Source organism: Armigeres subalbatus, chromosome 1, assembly GCF_024139115.2.
Source record: "Armigeres subalbatus isolate Guangzhou_Male chromosome 1, GZ_Asu_2, whole genome shotgun sequence".
Lineage (NCBI taxonomy): Eukaryota > Metazoa > Arthropoda > Insecta > Diptera > Culicidae > Armigeres > Armigeres subalbatus.
The window spans coordinates 13,535,883-13,556,641 of NC_085139.1; the positions used below are offsets into that span (position 1 = coordinate 13,535,883).

Consider the following 20,759-nt stretch of genomic DNA (forward strand, 5'->3'; position numbering starts at 1 on the left):
CAATGATTCCACTCACCGTCATCAGGAAACAAAACAAACTGTCAGTAGCTGTTCGGGCATCATTCGGCGTTTTTCCCGAATACGCCACGACAGTGATCCGCCTTTGTACCTTTCGTACGGCAATCGATGTAAACAAACGGTGACATTTGTATTCATTCATGAGGGGAAATGCATGAAAAAAAAATAGTTACTGTTCTCTTTTTCAAGTTCGTGAAGTTGTGTGAGTGAGTACTTTTTTATGGAGTTAGATAGAAAGCTCTCCGCAGGTTAATCGCGAAATCATTCATTGTGGGATTTTTGTAGAAGCACATTGCCGGACGGAGTAGAGTAGTCATAAGGGTAGGGTGTGGTGTGATAACAGCCATACGAATTGTACTGATTTTGGTATTTACACACTCGTTCCCACCGGCTCAAGAGTGTGCAATTGTTATTAAACCCTCCTATAATAGGCACTTGAAAGTCGAACTTAGTAGATTGGCGACCGGCCGCTCAAGTGGTTCAGATTTTGTGTATTTGCAAAGAAAACTTCTGCTAGAAAGAGTTATGGCTTCCGTGGCGCTTGACGATAGCAGGTTTATAATCAGCGGTGGACCAGTTCCACAGAATGCAACCGAAGGGCATGGTTCCCTGGGAGCGTACGTAAGGAATCGGCTGCGGCTTAATGGCAATGCCGTGGGTCTTGTAAGTATTTCGTCTCTGGTGGCGGAACCGACCATTGATAAGTTGTACAAGCAGTGCACATAGGAGTATAATTTACACATAAAACGGAAATACATATTAGGATGTAATATAATATACATAATGTATAGAATTTTAGATATATTATGTGCTGTGTTATGTAGCTGCATATTGAAAATTTATTCATACAAAACAATATTAATGAGAAGGAGAAAAAGTAATTATTACTCTATCGGGATTTCGGCTTTTGTGTTTGTTGCCATGAATTTGGTTCTGGCACTCCTACGTGCGACGGTTAGAAGGTTAATAACATGCAACTGTACACTTTCTTACATCTATGCTGCATAAATAGATCGACGGCGTTTTTGGTACGGAGCTGCATTACCTGGAACTGCTTGAGCAAACCGTACGCTTGGCCGAGTGCTTGCGGACATTGGCGGACGTGCGTGTGGGGGACGTAGTCGGAATCGTCAGCGAGAACAGACTCGAATTCCCGGCAGTTTTGTTCGGTTCAATTTTTCTGGGAGCGACCGTGGCGCCCATCAATCTGACTTATAGCGAACGTAAGTAACTGCAGCACAAACCACATCATACCTTCTGCGGGAGTAAGCTCTGATGCTGCATTTTGCAATCTAATCTAGTCTGGTTAATATATTAGCAAATCTACCTATCAACAAGCAAGATAACAAGAAGACTTGTCTGCCTTTCTGTTATCTTTCTGTTTGCAGCTCCAAGTAGCTATCGAACTGATAAGAGTGTTTTTCTTTCTCTGTACCACAGGTGAACTGGATCATGCGTTCAACCTGTCGAAGCCAAAGGTCATTTTTGTGTCGCCCTTCTCAGCGGATCGGGTTGTAGCGGCCGCCCGGAAGAACCGACACATAGTCCAGCGGGTAATCTTGTTCGGGGAGGAGAACCCTTTCGGTAGCGATGTGGAGCTGTTCGACGACTTTCAGAAGCCGGTTTCGTTCGTCAATCCGACGAACTTTTACATTCCCCCGGTGGACGTGGAGAACCATGTGGCGCTTATCATGTGCTCGTCGGGGACGACTGGACTGCCGAAAGGGGTCCAGCTGACACACTATAATCTGATGGCCAGTATAGCACTGTTGAAGTAAGTATTTAGGTGTTGTTTGTTGAAGCCAAAATTGATAACGGCTGTTCGCGTGTTATGGGATTATTGTATATAACCGCGCTTATCGACATTTCTATCTATCCAAATTTTCAGTTACACTTTCAACAGCGCTATCGATGAGCGAAATAAATTGAGAACTGGGTAAACAACAAGCAATCATTCATAATTCGAATTAACACTCGTTCTATTAGAACATTTTTCATGAATGGACCCTGTTACTAATAACTGTAGTATCCGCTAACAAGTAATTTATTCCTCCTTAAAATTGAAACTAAAAACTATTTTGTAATTTTATTACCTATCCTCAAATGGTCTCCAAATTATTTTTGTGGAAGCGGACGCTTTATATGTTGTATCTTTGGATTGATGGAATTTATGTTTTTGTACAATATAGCCATTATGATCGTTTTACAGATGGCCTCAAAGCTTTGAAAATTTCAATACCAATACCCTAAGTCGCTTGTTTCACACAACACAAACTAGGTGGCATTCGTCACTCAAAAGCGCTCGTCTTACAGATTATACAGAACTTTGTTTGAATTACCTTCACCGGGGTGACAATGGGTCATCGTTTTCACCGACACTCTGGAAGTCGGATAACAAAATCGCTCAATTGAAAAGACGAACCAGCCTCGGGTGTGTTCTATCTCCGCTGTGGGAACCCGGGGCAAGAAATTGAAGGACACCCTTTTTTTTCCTTTAAATATAAAAATCTAACCATCGATGATTTCTGAACCTTCCTTACAGTCTTATAACGTTACATTCATCATATTTTGCCCTGAAAATCGTAAATAAAGCTGAAAATATTGAAAAAAAATGCTTCCTTGATCTGGTAAAAATTAAAATAAAGGATTTTCAAGGTGGTGGCTGGCCCCATGATTAATTTTGAACTTTTTCTACACTATGTATAATGGGGGTGAGCGTGATGAATTGTTATAGAATTTAAAAAGAAGGTATCAGATCTGGTTCGTTCAGTCTAATGATCCGGATCGCATCTTTGGAACAATACGTAAGAAGAATGTAAAATGGTGAAACGGTTGTCATTCAGGACCATGCTTCTACCCCGTACATACAAGAGTTTCACCGCTATCTCGCTCACAATCACATATTGCTTGCATAAAAAACCCACGATAAACTTTTCATTTTGTAATTTCCCTACAAATGGTTAGACAATTTGCTGATCTGATGAACCGGAACTTTCAAAAAGTGAGCTACGAATCATAACAAAGATCCGGATCATTTTAACGGTTCCCGATCTGAACGCCCATCTCTATTTTCCACTTATCAAATTCTTAGAAGGCGCAAGAGAGGGTTTATACTCTGCGTCATAATGCATTTATTCCCCGATGCAGTGCATTACTATGAAGTAGAGTTTCCATCCCGGGACATCCCGGGACAAAAAATCCCGGGATTTAGGAAAATTCGGGATTTCCCGATTCCCGGGATATTATTTTTGAAATCCCGAAAATCCGGGATACCCGGGACAAAATATATTGTTTCATTTCCGGTTCGCAAACAGTGTAATTTTTCGTCTTACAAAAGTTATTTTTTTTTTGAAAACGAAACCCTAAGTTAGGTGATAAACTCATATCATATTTTTATACCTCCCATCAGACATGATTTTTTTTTCAAGTTCCTTTATTTGGTAGGCTCAGGCATGTATACGGAGCTCAGGTTTTGTGTGATGTACAATCGATATCATCTTATTATTAAGTAAGAGAGGAACAGGCATGAAAATATCGGAGATAGTTAATAGAACACCTTCACAAAAAATATTAGATTTCCCTATACCACTCAATGGAGGGCTACTGACTGATACTTTTTCCAGCAACTACAGCTCTCTATTGATTAAACGACAAGTATCTACAATACAAGATCAGCTACATCTATTTGGCGCCTGCTTCCTACCCATTTCCCGTCTACAGCGAGGTTGTGCATACTAGCTGATATTCGCCTTGCTAATCTCCTCGCGCCGCTCAACATTGAGTCAGTCTTCCTGAGCTTCATGCCTCCAAAACAATTCTTGATCCAATTCATGTCCTTCCAATCGACGCTCGTACAACAAACTTTCCAGCACATGCGCAAGTATAAGTGGTCCGACCCAGATGCTCTGCCTTTTTTTTGCTGCTGACCAGCTCCTGACCAAAGCTTTGCTTGGACTCCTACTGACCAACTCCCCAACCTCCCATTAAATTCTGTACGGCGCTACCCGTGACTTTCGCAGCCAATGCATGATCCCACGATACCACGAGACTTATGCGCCCGATCCATGGATCCCGAACTGCGATTACGTTTCTGTAGATAATCCATCCACACTATATTTAAGATCTGAAATCTTCCTGGACCATAATCTGTTCCAGGGTTGTTAATCGATGAATTATCGTCGTTAATTTAACGCCAACTTCGATAACGATAATGGTTGTACGATGATGTTTCGTTGACGATAAAGTGAGCGTTGATTTAACGTTATCGTAATCGAGTACTCGTTGATTTATCGATAATTATCGAGCTAACTGTAACGTATACTACAGTTAAAAGAACAAATATTCTCAAGTTACAAAACCTGTTTCAAGCATTGCATCGCCTTCAAATATTCAGAATCGCGTTTAAATCGTGGATTTAATTGGAATTCGAGAAGGTCGCCGAATTTACCAATCATTAAATTGCTTGTAAATAATCTGAGAATATTTTTAATATCTTAACTGTTTAGTTTGCTTTTATTAACAAAACTTCTATTTTTAAGATGCAAAGCACCCTGTTAAACGATTATTGCATCAAACATTGTTTTAGAGTTTTATAAAATATGAATTTTACCCCTAAACATTGAATAAAATCGTTTTTAAATCAAAAAATAAGTTTTCCAAGGAAACATCGAAAAATCCCGGGATCCCGGGATCCCGGGATTTCCCGGGATATACAAACATGTTCATCCCGATTCCCGGGACGACGAAAATGGCCGAGAAATGGAAACTCTACTATGAAGGCTTTCAAGGCGGAGGGAGGGACATCGCCTATAAGAGGCAAGTGGCGCCTGTGCTCGAGCGACAGTGTGGTGAGGGCATTTCGGGGCAGTTCTTTGCTCATCAAAATATTATACTTATTCTGCGTCGTGTAAGAGATGGCAGCAACAACTACCCAGCCAACCGGAACTGATGAACGAGACTCGATGGACTACTCACTGACTTCCATCGAGAAACCGGAAGGGCCTAGCCCTGCCCACAGCAACTACCGAACCCACCCCCCATGCCTCGCCCAAAGCTGACACCCAAACCAGTACCAGGGTATCACCGATTCTGTCTTTCTCTCTCCCCTCCCCATCTGGGAGAGAAGAATATCAGGAGATACTACTCCCAAAAAGACGGTTAACAACGTTTCAACCGGAAACTCAACTCCAACCAGTATCACCAAGGTTAAAGTCTCCCCTCATACCTCTGGTTTCAGAGTTGCCAGCAAAAGAAGTATAGCCAGTACATATCCTGATCCCGTCACTGGACTCTCAAATACATCTAAGGCGCAGCGATTAAACTCCAAGAATGGCGGTCCCTCCGCCAAATAGTTATAACCTTCAATCCGATAATCATAGCCTCCAACGTGTCTCAAATACCCAACAACACCAATACCCGTGAGCCAACGTCTGACCCAGGCAGTCAAGGCACCATTGGACTGGAAGCTATACCCCTACCGGAACCTTTGGATCGACCCCGGTACCTGGTGAAGACCGAGGACGCAGTGAAGACCGAGGACTAAGTGCAGTGTCCTGGATCGTCGGGGTGCCGGATACCAAGACCCAACCGAAACAACTGAACCGACCTCGGCATCCAGTGTACGAAGAATGTGAGAAGAGCCTGTCAAGATCCCTTGGTAGTCGGGGCCCTCCAGTGCGGACGTCTTTCCCACACCGGAACTGGGGAACATCCTCCGGCACCATCGGATAAGCCCAAGCCGTTGTTTCTCCCCTCGTGGGAAACAAATGAAAACCAGATGGCGTTCTCGGGTCCCCAGACGGACGACGTGAGATGCAAGCTCCAAGGCAACGATCAAGTGCAAAGCAGAAATCTCCAAGTCAGTACGAATCTCTCGCTCTCACCAAGGCCGCGTTCCGGGCAACACGGGGACCTCCACCCAGGCCATAACCGACCTGCCCAGGATACCTCCAGAATCAGCATCAGGTACGGTAAGAAACCCTCCCTCTTCTTTATCGTCCCCTTTCCCAACTCTGGCCCTCGCGCTGGAAGTGAAATTCTGTCTGCAATGGAACATCAACGGGTAATGGAACAACCTTCCAAAACTTGAGCTGCTGGTGCACCACAGCTTACCATGGACCATTGCTCCAAGAGGTTAACCGAGTTTCCAACGCTCTCATGGATCGAACTCTCGGAGGCAAGTACCGTTGGACCAGCAAGGTTGGGAACAATTTCAAGCACTCCGTAGCCATTACGGTACTGGTGGATCCTCTTCGATGTCATCGATATCGACGAGTATCTGCTGGATGTCGAGGCAACGTTCTAGCCGAAGCGTTTCAAGAAGGGGATCTCAACGACGGGTCACTCACCTTCTTCAATGGGCACTCTGCTACGACCATCGATGTTTTTGCGGTAAGTAGGTCCATCCTGCCGCGCTTTACCTGGAAAGCCGGCACGGTTCTGTACGGTAGCAACCAGGCTTCGGAATTCTCACTCATATGAATAAAAACCCAGGATTGATCCCAACAGCGGAGTGCAATTTTTCCATATTCTCCTTTGAGCAAGTGTTCTCACACAATATTTTATCCGGATAGAAAGACGGGCGATAAACTCGCGAGCGGCGGCTTGCCGGATAATTTAATTTTGGGCCTCCAAATTCTCCATCTCGCCACTTCTCCAGATAAGTTTTAAAAGCATATTCACAAAAATGTAGGTCCGCGACGGGATTCGAACCCAAAACAATTTTAAAATGTATAGAGCGCCCACTATAACCACGCCACCACACGAACCGATTGAAAGCAATTAGAAAAACTGCTGTCTTGAACCTACTACTTATCGTGGCGCATCGTCGTATGCAATCAGTTCGGAGAAGCAAAGTAAGCAGCATTTGATTTTCACGAAACATGGGAAGAGGGATAACAATTTTTCGCACCATCGCTTGTGCCGGAGTTTATCGCACTGTAATTTATCCGGATAAAATGGATGGTGGAGCGATCTGTTGTCGCGTGAGTGAGTGAGAAATCCGAACCCTGGTAGCAACCATTACCCGGTGCAGATCTCCACTAATGCTCCCTCTCCTGTCGATATCAAGAAAAGCCGTTGGAAATACGGTGAAGCCGACTGAGAAGAGTACGAGCGCGCCACGTCGACCGCCTGCGCCGACCAACCTCCCTCGTCCCTCACCGATTTCTCCAACATGATTATCACAGCTGCCCAGCAAACCATCCCCTAGTCTAGTGGTCGTCCCAGTCGTCGTGCTCTCAGATGGTGGTCCGAGGTCGGCGCGCTGTCAAAGCCAGACGTAAAGCCCTACGTGCATTGAGGAAGCTCAGCGCCGACCACTTTCTCATGCCAGACGCCCTGGACTGCTATAAAGAGAAGCACAGGCAATGTAAAATCGCCATCAGGGAGGCGAATGCCAAGCCGTGTGAAGACTTCGTTGACAGCATCAACCCTTCCCAAACCACCGCCGAACTATGGAACTATTAATGCGATAAGCGGTAAATCCAGGGCGACTCCTATTCACCTTGACCAGGGCAACCAAACACTCTCTGATCCCACACAGGTTGCCAACACCCTCGGGGAGTACTTTGCCTCCCTGGTGGCAGTACCCGGCCGAATTCCAAAGAATCATTGCCACCCGTAGCCTGACTCTCAACACCACCTTTATTCCCGCGGACCCCCCAACTGCCAGTTAAACCTGCCTTTTTCAGCAGGTGAGTTGCCCCACGCACTTGCTAAGTGCAACGGGAACTCATCCGGACCGGATGAGTTGGGGTATCCAACTCGTGAAAGCGCACTTTCTCAAGCTCGTCAACGACACCTGGGAAAACCGCTCATTAACCGACGTGTGGAGGTCCCCATTCCCAAAAATAACGTGGCGGGTCGGGATCCCACCAAATATAGACCGATCTCCCTTACATCGTGTGCCTGTAAGACCACGGAGAGAATGGTTCACCATCGGCACCGTGAGAAGCTGGAAGCTGATGGTAGGTTTGACTTCCAACTGCACGCTTTTCGCCCAGGGTATGGCACCAGTACCTATTTTCCCAACCTGGACAGCGTGCTACAAAACGCGTATGACGAAGGCAAGCATGTTGACCTGGTTTCTTTGGACATCGCCAAAGCCTTTAGCAGGACCTGGACACCCTTGGTCCTCAAATAACTTCAGGAATGGAGCATCACCGGCAACATGCTTGCCTTTATAAAAAACTTCCTCACCGGACGGAGCTTCACGGTTCTGATTGGCGGCACTGCGTCCAGAGAATGCGCATAGGAGACCGGCGTCCCCCAAGGGTCAGTTCTTGCGGTCACACTCTTTTTGGTCGCAATGAACGGGGGTTTCGGCATCCTACCGGCGAATGTTCATCTCTTCGTCTACGCTGACGACATCCTCCTCGTCGTGGGTAACACTCCTGAACGAACCAGGATAAAGGCACAGGCAGCGGTTACAGGGTGTCTGCAAATTATCCGTACAACAAGACAGGTTTTTAAATATTTTTTGGAATAAATTAAAGAACCAGCATGCATTGCATGTTATTATAGTAGGACTACATAAACCAAGCTGAATTTGTTCACATTAAAATGACCCCTGTATCCTGAGTTGTACGCCTTCGATCGTGTTAGAAAAAAATAACGATGGCCGCACGTTTCTGTACAGATTAGGGTGGTTCAAAAAATCGATTTCGCTCCACAGTGCTCATCTGATTCTTTATCATGTTCTGAGTTTCCTCTGAAGATTTGAGCTCATTTGGAATAAAACTGATTTAGCACAAGCGATTTCAAGTTTACATGCAAATTAGTATGGGGAAATTTATGTTTTCATTATACTGTTAATAACGCTTCCCCATAAGGCGCAGGTTAAAAGAAAACCTACATAGCTAAAAGGAATACTCAACAGCTTTCACCCAAAGGAAATCGCATGTTGATTAATCGCCCCAATAATTAGTAATCGATTTTAATACAGGTTGCGAATCTTTAGTCATGATCGTTAAACTTCTTTCAGGGCATCACTGAAATGTGCAGTGCAACATAGTAGCCTGAATTTGTGTGTGCTATCTTTCGCGCCACGAGCAGCAATGTTGCCTGTTGAGGAGTTATGCAATTAGTTCCAGAAAACGACGGTATAGATTAAATTCGATTACTAATTATTGGAACGATTAATTAAGATGCGGTTTTCACTAAGTGAAAGCTGTTGAGTATTCCTTTTAGCTATGTAGGTTTTCTTTTAACCTGCGCCTCACGGGGAAGCGTTATTAACAGTATAATGAAAAAATAAATTTCCCCATACTAATTTGCATGCAAACTTGAAATCGGTGCTAAATCAGTTTTATTCCAAATGAGCTCAAATTTTCAGAGGACACTCAGAACATGGTAAAGAATCAGATGAGCAGTGTGGAGCAAAATCGATTTTTTGAACCACCCTAATACAGATACTTTTCACACATTTTTGACGATTGTGACATGATTTCAAATGTCTCGATAATATGTTCGGTGTTTTGATGGCTGTTGATTTCAAGACCATACCGAATGATAAATTCAATCCAAATCGGGTGAGTAGGAAGGCAATTCCTTTTTGTTCGGAACACCGGAAAAAAGCATTCACAAAGATTTTTTTTTATACATGAAATGACAGTCAGTGCTCTCAGAATATACATTTGTTACAGCCTGCTGAGTTGTTATGCCCATATAGCTACCGATTCAGTCCATTATTGTCTGTTTTTGATTTGTAGAAGCAAACTATCAAAATCTGTACGGATAATTTGCAGACACCCTGTAGTGCCATTCACCGTTGGGCTGCCTCCATCGGGTTAATTATGAACGCCGGAAAGTGCATCCGGGGCCACGTTTGCCGGAGCCGTCACCAACTTGTCGGACCTTCCATCATGATTCCATCTCGAACTGGGAAATCGTCCGCGTCCTTGGAGTGGACATTAAGGTGGCCTGTAAGTCCCGGGTCAGTCTGATGAAAATCCTGGCCAAAAACATTTGACCAACAACAGACACACTAGGGTAAGCCAGGCGATTATAGATAGTCGCCTACTCTATGGCCTGGAGTTAACCGGCTCCGCGCGGAGCGATTTAATGACCGTCCTTTCCCCGGTTTTCAACAGTTATGTTCGGTTTGCTAATGCCTCCTGTCAGGTTCGACCACACCATAGCCACCCGGTTTAAAACTGGGGAAAACACCGACGAATTGAGAAGATCTGTCCTAGAACAGTTGGGAACACGATTCCAGAACCATGAAATCCGATACACCGATGGTTTAGTCTCCAACCACGGTGTCGGTTTTGGAGTTTCCAGAGCCGGTTTAAATATATCGGACAGTCTAGCTGGTCAATGCAACATCTTCTCGGCTGAAGCTGATGCCATCTTCGTTGCAGCCATAGTTGCGGTCAACAAACCGATTGCAATCTTCACAGATTCAGCCAGCGTCGCCACTGCTCTCCAGAGCGAGACACCATTGGATCCAAGGAATACTTGCGGCAATGGCAGCAAATACTTGTCTTGCCGGGATCCCTAGCCATTGTCGCATCAGGGGACACGTAGAAGCCGATGCCCTAGCAAGCATTGGCAACAAAGGTCTTTCCTAAACCCGCTCCGTCTCGCTGGCCGACGTTAAAAAGTGGACAAAAAGTGTCGTCGGTCAGGACTGGGCGCGGATTTGGAGTAGCAACCACACACTATCCCTGAGATAGATCAAAGGCTATACCGGCCCATGGAGGGAACTGAATTCCCAGAAAGAGCAGGAGACCGTATCGAGATTATGGACCGGCCATACAAGGGTCTCCCACAACTTTGGTGGAGGCCCTTTCCGACCTCAATGTGACCTGTGTGGAATCAGGAACAGCGTGGAGCATTTCACCTATATATGCCTATATAAGTACAAATTACCTAGGGAATTTTATGGGAACCCAGGCTGCATTAGAGAAGCTTTAGTCGACGATGAAGCCAGAATGGCAGCTCTCTTTTATTTTCTGAAGGATGCTGAGCTTTATTACCAAATCTAAGACCCCGAACACTTTTTTTCGGGAGCATATACGGTATACCTCCGCTAATCCGACAAATGTATGGCCGGACTATCGGGGTTTCTCTCGTTAATCTTACTGTCAAATCCATACAAATGAACCAAAACAGAATTACAGCACAAATTTAAAAACTGACAGCATAATGTGGTGTTGATACTTTTTAATTCGGAAAATTTAGAATTAGCGAGATCCGGACTAGCGAGGTCCGGACAAGCGGGGAGATACTGTACCTATAACTTTTTACTTTTCAACGCAATTTATGCAAAGTGTGTGCTTTTTGGTAGGTAGTCCAAAAAGTCGCAAATGCATTGCCTGTGAGTAGTCATACAAAAATATTACAAAGAACACGTAATGAAGCGTTTTTGAAAACTTGTGAAAAATGAATTTCAACAAGTGCCTGGGAAAAACGCCCCACCTTATCCAAAGACGTTTCATAGCCCTTCATTAGTTTTTTTCTATCCCATAATAAGAATCCAAAAATGACGCAGTCTGAAATGGAGGGTACCTGAATAATCGGCAGCGCTTCGTGTCGATTGTTGTATGCTATGAGCAGTTTTACGTAATTGCTGATCGTGTGCTGTGTTCCATATGCTGTCGCTTTTCACTTTTTCTCTCCGCAGTCGCAGCTCCTAGAATGTTGTATTCGACCTTGCCAGAGGGCAAAGAGCAAGGGTCGGACCGGCTAGTAAACATAGAACGCCTCAAGACATACATAAATTGTGTGCAAACATTTTATTTCTTATGCTCTATCTGCTCTTCATCAATTTCCCGTGTATCTCAACTTCTATCCTTCCTGTCTGCTAATCTTCCTATTTCTGTTCCTCTAATTCCCTTCTTCATTCACATTCACTTGTCATTTGCCTCCACATCTCGTGGCAACTCACGCCAACAGCTTCCCTTCATTTGACTCCTACGGCCTTCGACACGGCGTACGGCTACCTCGCGAACACACCGCTCCATGAGCCCGTGCATGCACTGCTCCCGCTATTCATGCCGACTACGGGAAAAACTTGGACCGCACATCGGTCGCCACTTTGTCTGCGTCCTGGAATGCCTTGGTGCACAGCGCGGGTGTGATCCTGTTCCCGGATTGCAATCGTCGGGAGAGAATGGCTTGCTGCTAAAATCGCACTTTGAGTCGCTCGTCGATCGCACCTTAAGCCACCTTTGTTTGCACGGCTTGATCCAGTCGGCGCCGAGTGCCGTTTCCACCAAAATCCGCAACGAAATAATTCCCAAACAAGAGCCCTACCAAAAGGTTTATGTCAGATATGTTTTATCATTTGCGTTTCAGATAAACTTACTCCTAGGAGGCTCTCTTTTACGGCGAATGTTTGATACGTTGGCTACCGGTCGCTATCCGTTGTGGTAGGAAGTTCCCGTATACTGGATCCTATGCACGTTCTGCCTATATTTCGGGATTATAACGGATTAAACGCCCATCCGTGCATTATTGTCTCACAACTAACCTGGCTTGCTCAATGAGCTTCGCTCGAGCACACTCCGCGCGGGGGAATTTATCCGCACCCGTAACTGTGGAGAAGTCCCTTCCGTGCCGCCTCAAGTCCTCTGCTGCTCTTGGTGTGTGTCCTGCTCGGTCTTATTCGGTCACGGCAAACCGAATGGTCAACCCTTGTCTGGAAAATGCCGAAATCGAAACCGATATTGGTCTGCTCTTTACGCGACCGCCAAATAGACTAACCTTGACCTATGTTTGGAGTTTCCTCTCCTGATGATCTGGCGATTTATCGGCTGCGTGGCACTTTTTCCCGTCTTACGAACACGATGGGTTCATCCGAGGCCTCGCTTTCCGGCCCAGCCTTTTGTTGTCCAGGAGCACTCCACCGATGCAGCGAGCGTGGCAGTTGTGGGGCTTAGATCGGAATCTTTTCTTCGTCCCTACTGGTGACCGTCAGACGGTATGTGTGAGCCGTGAACGGAAATGACGAATTTTCGTTCAGTCACGAACGACAGGAAAATTCTTTGTTGCTTTTTCGGATTCAATCCTAGTATCCCTTGCAGCATAACATTTGATAACAACATAACAAGGTGTCATAACACTGTCATCGGCTGGGTGTTAACTTATGCTTCAAGGTTTATTTTTGTATTTTGGTTTGCACACATAACGTAAAAGAGTGAGAGTTAAGCTCCTAAATTACGAACGTAACAAGAACGCTGATACCTGCATGCGGCGAGGCATGCGGTCTGTTCTGTTGCCCTGTCCGGGATTGATAATGACTGTATCGAGGTGTTGAACATGCGGATACGTAGAGAGATCCTCAAGTTCAAGCGGAGAATTATTCCGCCCTACAGTTGATTCCCCGCTTTCTGGTTTCCCGCGTCGGAGCGACACGTGAAGCAGCTGCATAAGGTATACCCTTTCCTATCACATCTATAGCAGAACCACGGCTTAAGGCTTTGGACAGTCCATAAAACCATGTCCTTCTGCATCGCAGCTTCAACAAGTCATGGCAGAACTAGTGCTGTTTTCCCTTGGTGGTTGCGCATTGCCTTGCAGTGCGCATGGTTCACCCTGGTTGCCGATCATCCTCTGTTGTTGTTGATTGATGTTGCGACGGTAACCATGGCTGTCGATTTGGGTATTGATGATTTTGGGCGATTGTTGACCTTTGTCCTTGCGGCGAACTCGTATCAGATCATTTCCGTGGTTCTCGTAGATCCTGTTGCCATCTATGCTGCAGATTAAAATTGAGCACGTGGCTCAGGATCTGATGCGGACCGGTTTTGCACGAGAGCTGTGCTACTCTGCGGAGTGACCAATCTTCGATCGAATTGTACCTTCATGGCATACTCTTAGATAAAGTAGTAGAGGGAACATAGCGCCATACAATACGTTTCAGAATTCCGACTCTGGAATTAGTTATTGATTGAATACTAAATGATAAGTTTAAGCCCTGCTGAGAAGAAGTGTTGTGTTGTGATAGACGGAGATACCTTCGAGGGGGTCGAGAAATTCGTCTACCTTGGATCCTTCAGTTCAATCAAAGTTAATTGCCTATTTCCGGGGATTAAACCACCCGACTTGGACGTTAATTTACAATGTTATGGAAACTCATATGTGAATATGTACATTATGTGGAAGATATTGATTTGAAAAATGTATTGGAGGTAACCACTTTCCCTTCGATGGGACTCGAACCCATGACCCTACAGTACGCTAGACTGGTGCTTTAACCAACTAAGCTACGAAGGACCTCCGTCGGCCTTCGCAACCTAGCGGCTACTGAACGAGCTCGAGATTCCCAAATTGGACGCATAGTCAAATCACTCGCAATCCATTTCTCAAGCCAACACTACCACATGTGTATAGTACACGTTCACATTAGAGGAGCGTGAGTATTTAGAATGTCTGGCGGCTGTACACATTCTTCATCAGCAACTGTACTGATCAAGTCGGTCGTCAAGCTCAGACCCGACCGCATTGCGTAGGCAAGAGCACGCAACTCAGGTTCAGTTCAATCAAAGTTAATTGCCTATTTCCGGGGATTAAACCACCCGACTTGGACGTTAATTTACAATGTTATGGAAACTCATATGTGAATATGTACATTATGTGGAAGATATTGATTTGAAAAATGTATTGGAGGTAAACACTTTCCCTTCGATGGGACTCGAACCCATGACCCTACAGTACGCTAGACTGGTGCTTTAACCAACTAAGCTACGAAGGACCTCCGTCGGCCTTCGCAACCTAGCGGCTACTGAACGAGCTCGAGATTCCCAAATTGGACGCATAGTCAAATCACTCGCAATTAACTTTGATTGAACTGAACCTGAGTTGCGTGCTCTTGCCTACGCAATGCGGTCGGGTCTGAGCTTGACGACCGACTGGCATATGCTTACACAACCTCACTTGATCAGTACAGTTGCTGATGAAGAATGTGTACAGCCGCCAGACATTCTAAATACTCACGCTCCTCTAATGTGAACGTGTACTATACACATGTGGTAGTGTTGGCTTGAGAAATGGATTGCGAGTGATTTGACTATGCGTCCAATTTGGGAATCTCGAGCTCGTTCAGTAGCCGCTAGGTTGCGAAGGCCGACGGAGGTCCTTCGTAGCTTAGTTGGTTAAAGCACCAGTCTAGCGTACTGTAGGGTCATGGGTTCGAGTCCCATCGAAGGGAAAGTGGTTACCTCCAATACATTTTTCAAATCAATATCTTCCACATAATGTACATATTCACATATGAGTTTCCATAACCTTGGATCCTTGCCAACAGCTGTTAATAATGTTAGTCGTGAAATACGAAGGCGCGTCATCTGTGAAATTCGGGCTTACTACGGGGTTCAGATGAAAATACGGTCAAAAAAAGATTCACATTCTCACCAAATGTGTCATGTACAACGCCTCCTCCAGCGTTTTGCAGATAGTCAGTTTAGTACGGCGGCGGAGTCCAAAGTATGTATAATTTCCAGCCACGATGCGCCTCCGAATCTCTATGCTGGTATCGTTTTTGGTGGTCAACAGTGAGCCCAAGTACACGAATTCTTTAACCACCACGATTCGGTTAAACCGATACCAACTCATGGTGACTCACGTTGTCTTCTCTTGAGTCTCTTCCTATCATGTACTTTGTCTTCGACGTGCTGCACTAGTCCAATCCGCTTAGCTTCCCTCTTCAGACTGATAGAGGCTTCCTCCATCTTCTCAAAATTGGGTCCTAAAATGAAGAATCGATTTTCTTTCAGAAAACGATGAAGGTAACCATTCTAAACGTGTCAGTTTTTCTTTAGACTCAAAAATCAAAAAGAACATTGTTTAATTTGAAATTGAAAAAAAAAAATGAAAAATGCTTCCTCGACATTTTCGGTCTTGTTTGACGTACGGATTCAAATGCACTAGCAAAACACCGCAGGGCACTTGACTCAACCTTTGACAGTTAATATATGGGGCTGACGTTTTGGGCTGATTGTTCATTCGTTCTGAAATGTTGCACAGCCCAAAATTTGCCTTAAAATGTCTTAAACACAAAAATATTATTTTTACTGATTTAGAATTTTACCAGAATTTTTAAAACAACGATACAAGTATTCTTGACCGATGCACTATCGTTTGCAACCATAAACGAGGTAGGGCTTTAGGACCCAATTACGTGGCATAATATCAATATCGTCGGCCAAACCGAATAGCTGAACGAAATTCGTGAACATTCGGTACAATCCCTGCCCTTCGTATTAGTCCCTCCAATGTAGTGTAGAATGGCGGACACGAAGAATGCGCGTCTCGAGAATGCCCCTGAAACTATGCACAACACCCGATCCATCGTCGCTTCGACCAACCATATCAGTATATCCGGAAATCCATATTCGTGCATTAGCTGCCATAGCTGATCTCGATCGATTGTATCATATGTGACTTTGATGTCGATGAATAGATGATGTCTTCTTCTTCTTCAATGGCTCTACATTTCAACTGGAACATGACCTGCTTTTCAACTTTCTATTTGCATTTCTTCAGTTGTGAATCGAAAGCTTTTCTATGCCCGCTACAATGGATACATTATGCCCATGGTGTCGAGAAAGTGCCCAACCCGAAAACATCCTAGGCCGGACCGACCGAATCGAATAGATGATGCGTGAGCACGTTATATTCGCAGCATTTCTGCAAATATTTGCCGTACAGTGAATTCAGTCTAGTACTGCCGCACGTGCTCTCAAGCATACATTTTGGAAGAGTGTCTTGTAGACGGTTTCGTTCTTCCTGCTGGTGCTTGCTGACAATTGTTATTTTCTATACTGTTATCTTTCGTTTCGGATAAACCTGTCCGTAAATATTTCGGTGTTTGTTTCTCGAACAAAAAACATAACGCGGCAATTCCAGACCAAAGTTTGTATCAATAAATCATAAATTAATATTAGAATAATAGTTTCAACAATAACCGACATTTCTAGCCCAACTAACACTAACTAATATTTAATTCTTCGCTAATTCTGGTTCCAAACACACCTTGCTCACTAATCCAACCAATTTGTTCCCTTCTACAGAGAGTCCGCGGAACTGCTGGAACCGCCACCGGGTGGAATTGTCCTGCTCGGGGTTCTACCGTGGTTTCACGCCTACGGCTGCATGACTCTGATCAACGTGCTGTGCAACAAGCAGTTGCTCGTTTCCCTGCCAAAATTCGAGGAAGGTCTATTTCTGAGCTGCATCGAAAACTACCGCTGCACGATGGTGTTCGTGGTGCCGCCACTGGTGGTGTTTCTGGCCAAACATCCCCTGGTCGACAGTTACGATCTGAGTAGTGTGGATACTCTGCTGTGCGGTGCGGCGCCATTAAGCAAAGAGACGGAGGACTTGGTGAAAAAGCGACTGAACATCAAGTACGTCCGGCAGGGTTATGGCATGAGCGAGACTACGTTGGCCACGTTGGTACAGAGCGGTGAGGGCCACAAATCCGGGAGTGTGGGGATTGTCCAGGTGGGGACGTTGGCGAAAGTGATTGATCCAAATACGGGTAGGGCGTTGGGGCCAAATCAGCAAGGAGAGCTGTGCTTCAAGGGATCGCAGATCATGAAAGGATATATTGGCAATGAGGTGGCTACTAGGGATACGATAGATAAGGATGGGTGGTTGCACACCGGAGATATAGGGTACTACGACGAGGATTATGAATTCTTCATAGTGGATCGATTGAAGGAGTTGATCAAGTACAAAGCGTATCAGGTTCCGCCGGCGGAGCTTGAAGCCATTCTGTTAACGAATACTAAGATCAAGGACGCAGCGGTGATTGGTTTGCCGGATGAGAGTGCCGGTGAGCTCCCGATGGCGTTTGTGGTAAAACAGGAAGGTGTGGACATTAGTGAAGAGGACATTAAAAAGTATGTAGCTGATCGGACGTCACCTGCCAAGAGATTGCATGGCGGTGTGAGATTTATCGCGGAAATTCCGAAGAATCTGAGCGGAAAAATTCTGAGGAGAGAATTACGGGCTCTGCTGCAGAAACCTAAATCAAAGCTGTAAATATTTTAGGGGTTTTCAATGTGCGTGTATTGATAGTTACCAGTAAGTTTTGTGTGGGTTTAAATTTAATAAAGGACAACAGTGCAACTTACTAGATGGAATGGATCTATTGTGTTTTATTCATTGCTTGTTTCACAGCGTCCGGTAGCTTAGCTAATACATCTTGATGTGAAGTGCCACTGGCGGTCCCAAGGACTCCACAAGCGTTCGGGAAGCTGACGTCCTTGCCATAGGTGTAATGTCGACCAAGAATATCCGTCAACGCTCCTCCTTGTGCCTCCAATACAGCTTCTGGGGCGCATGTATCCCACTTTTTGCAACCCGCACTGGCAAATACGTAGGCGTGAGCTTTTCCTTCCAACAATTGAAGAACCTTATAACCAGCTCCGCCGACGCGAAGAACTTCATCTGGAGAAAGGGCGTCCAATGCTGACTGAACCAAAGCATTGGAGTGGGATCTAGTGGTAGTCACAATGAATCGATCCGAAGGTGGCTTAATCGGATTGAATCCACCAGCTCCGATACCTTTGACTCCCCATATCGTTCGACCGAGTGAACCATTGTCCGTTTTGAAATACGGCTGATGAATAACTCCTCCAACAGCGCGGTCATTGACAGATATCCCTATCAACACTGTCACTCGCTCGAGGAATCCCTGCGTGTACTCGCTGGTTCCATCCAGTGGATCCACCCAAATGACCAGGTCCGATTCCTTGACCTGTTTCAAGCCATCAGGGCAAGCGTTTCGTTCCAGGAAGTCGCTATCCATTTCGGTGACCAGCCAGTCCTCTGGTACCTGAAAATCAGTATCAGTGATAAGCGGATATTTGACCCCATTACGAAACAAATCGTACAGTCGACCCACAGTTATGAATCAGTTGTTGGAACAGTATGCAAAACAAACAAACGAAGATCTCTTTGCATGTCGTCAAACTACAGTAACTTTATTTAGCTGGACACCAGATAAATTTTACTGAATTTTCATGTGATTGAATTAGTATTTAGTTCGTTGCAAAATGATTAGTTAACATTATTGTGGTTATTGTTTGTTGAACTGACTTGTTTGTCCTTGTCCATCTACATTCGATTGTTAAACATTCAGTTTAGTCTAAATGTGAACAAATCAAGCACTTGTTAATTGACATATGTATGACATCATAATCAGGAAATAGAAAGTGTTCAGAAAATTCCATAATTGTTATGATTCATATCTGTGAGGTGACTGCATCAAATATCTTAGGGTCTGTTCACAAATTACGTAACGCAAAAATCCGAGTTTTTGACCCCCTCCCTCCCCCTCGTAACAAAAAGTAACATTTTTGGTACCCCCTCCCTCCCCCATGTAACGCGTAACTGTGAAAATTTTGAAGGCAGATTTTTTTTTCTTCGCTGAAGCATTTGGGTTGTGGTATTTATAAAAAAAACTGTTAGGGACGGCACATGATCAAAAATCAAGGATTTTAAGAATGCAGCTAGTAGAAACGAAAATAGAATTTGCGATCATAACCATTTACATAGTTTAGCGGAACTGTGGTGTCGAGAAATACAATATTCGTTTGGTATTTTTACGCATATCAGTCACGCTATTTCAGCATGCTTGATTTCGATAATGACTAATGTTCGATAACGATAAATAGCAATTAATTGCATATTATTCGGCAGCTCGGCCGTACGAAAACCATTTTTTTGTTAAATATCTTGGCTGTGCATATACACAGCACATGTTTTGAAATGGACAAATTGATATGAAATTTGCGAAAAAGAATCCATGTGTCTTGGAGGGACTTTAAATAAATTTTTATTAGCGTTATGCGTAACATTTGGTAGTACCCTCCCCCTCCCCCACCTTTTAGTGTAACAAAGTATAACGCATGTTGGACCTCCCCCCTCCCCCCAAAAGCGTTACGTAATTTGTGAACAGACCCTTATGGTTGAGAGGTAAATTATCTACCGCCTTTGTATTACCTTCAAGTCGCTTTTTCCCTCTTCACCAATAACGGTCACATCGGGGAACAGTCGCTGCAGTGAGGCCATTATGCACCGCTGGGCCGATCGGTCCGCCTCGGTTTGCAAGTCATCCTTGCCTTTCTCGACGATACCGAGGTCGCCTTTGGCCATCACATCCCGGATGATTTTGCCGGCTCGGCCAGCAATCTGAATCGAGCTGGCCATTAATCGCATCATCAATGGGGCGGTCGCACTAGCCATTATTTTCTGCTCGGTCACGTCGGGCGATCCGAAGTTATCGAGGCTTGTTTCACAATGAAAAGTGCTTTTTTGCGATGCACCAAGTACCGATCCGGTTGTTGGCGATTGACACTACGGACTGATTACTGAATCGCCGCAAATGAAATCGATGCGGAGAATGATAGTGGCAGTGATGCCAGATACACGCTTGCACCAGCCGCCTCACCAACACAGCAAATTCGATGGTTGCGAATTCAATGCCTTCTTTAAATAAATGCGAGAAAATTATTGTATACCTTTTAATCCATTTAATAGGCAAGATGGATCACATTGGTCCCAGCCAACATGAACAAAAAAAAATGTACCTTGCAAGCTACCGCCGCAACCCTTTGTCAAAAAGGGACAATAAGTTCCGTTAGACAAAAAAAACAAAATAATGAATGGGGTACTCTCTGTGTGCGTTTGATGAATGATTTTTCTACTTCTCACTCAGTGTGAATGTATTGCGTACCGTGAAGACTGAGAGAATGAAATAGAAGTTATCAATGGAAATCAGCTCATCA

General features: G+C 44.8%; 2 protein-coding genes and 1 long non-coding RNA gene across 4 annotated transcripts; 1 reads left to right on the top strand and 2 right to left on the bottom strand.

Annotated features, from left to right (window-relative positions):
- The first annotated feature begins 174 nt into the window (after positions 1 to 174).
- LOC134221931 (uncharacterized) lies at positions 175 to 18,114 on the top strand. 2 transcript variants are annotated; one of them, XM_062701099.1, is made up of 5 exons: positions 177 to 681; positions 1,031 to 1,241; positions 1,459 to 1,792; positions 1,907 to 1,954; positions 17,034 to 18,114. In XM_062701099.1, the coding sequence occupies exons 1-5, from the start codon at positions 544 to 546 to the stop codon at positions 18,007 to 18,009; spliced, it is 1,707 nt and encodes a 568-aa protein (XP_062557083.1). In that variant the 5' UTR covers positions 177 to 543; the 3' UTR covers positions 18,010 to 18,114. The 2 variants fall into 2 exon arrangements, with proteins under 2 accessions (XP_062557091.1, XP_062557083.1); XM_062701107.1 differs by lacking the exon at positions 1,907 to 1,954 and having other exon boundaries at positions 175 to 681.
- LOC134222003 (uncharacterized) lies at positions 11,734 to 15,264 on the bottom strand. The gene is made up of 5 exons (XR_009982391.1): positions 15,250 to 15,264; positions 12,727 to 14,007; positions 12,494 to 12,661; positions 12,329 to 12,432; positions 11,734 to 12,272 (listed from the first exon to the last, which is right to left on the bottom strand). It is a non-coding gene; the product is annotated as an uncharacterized LOC134222003 (long non-coding RNA).
- On the bottom strand, positions 18,098 to 20,492 carry LOC134221965 (3'(2'),5'-bisphosphate nucleotidase 1). The gene is made up of 2 exons (XM_062701127.1): positions 19,975 to 20,492; positions 18,098 to 18,805 (listed from the first exon to the last, which is right to left on the bottom strand). Exons 1-2 carry the CDS (start codon positions 20,215 to 20,217, stop codon positions 18,116 to 18,118), a joined length of 933 nt encoding a protein of 310 aa, XP_062557111.1. The 5' UTR covers positions 20,218 to 20,492; the 3' UTR covers positions 18,098 to 18,115.
- Positions 20,493 to 20,759: the final 267 nt, after the last annotated feature.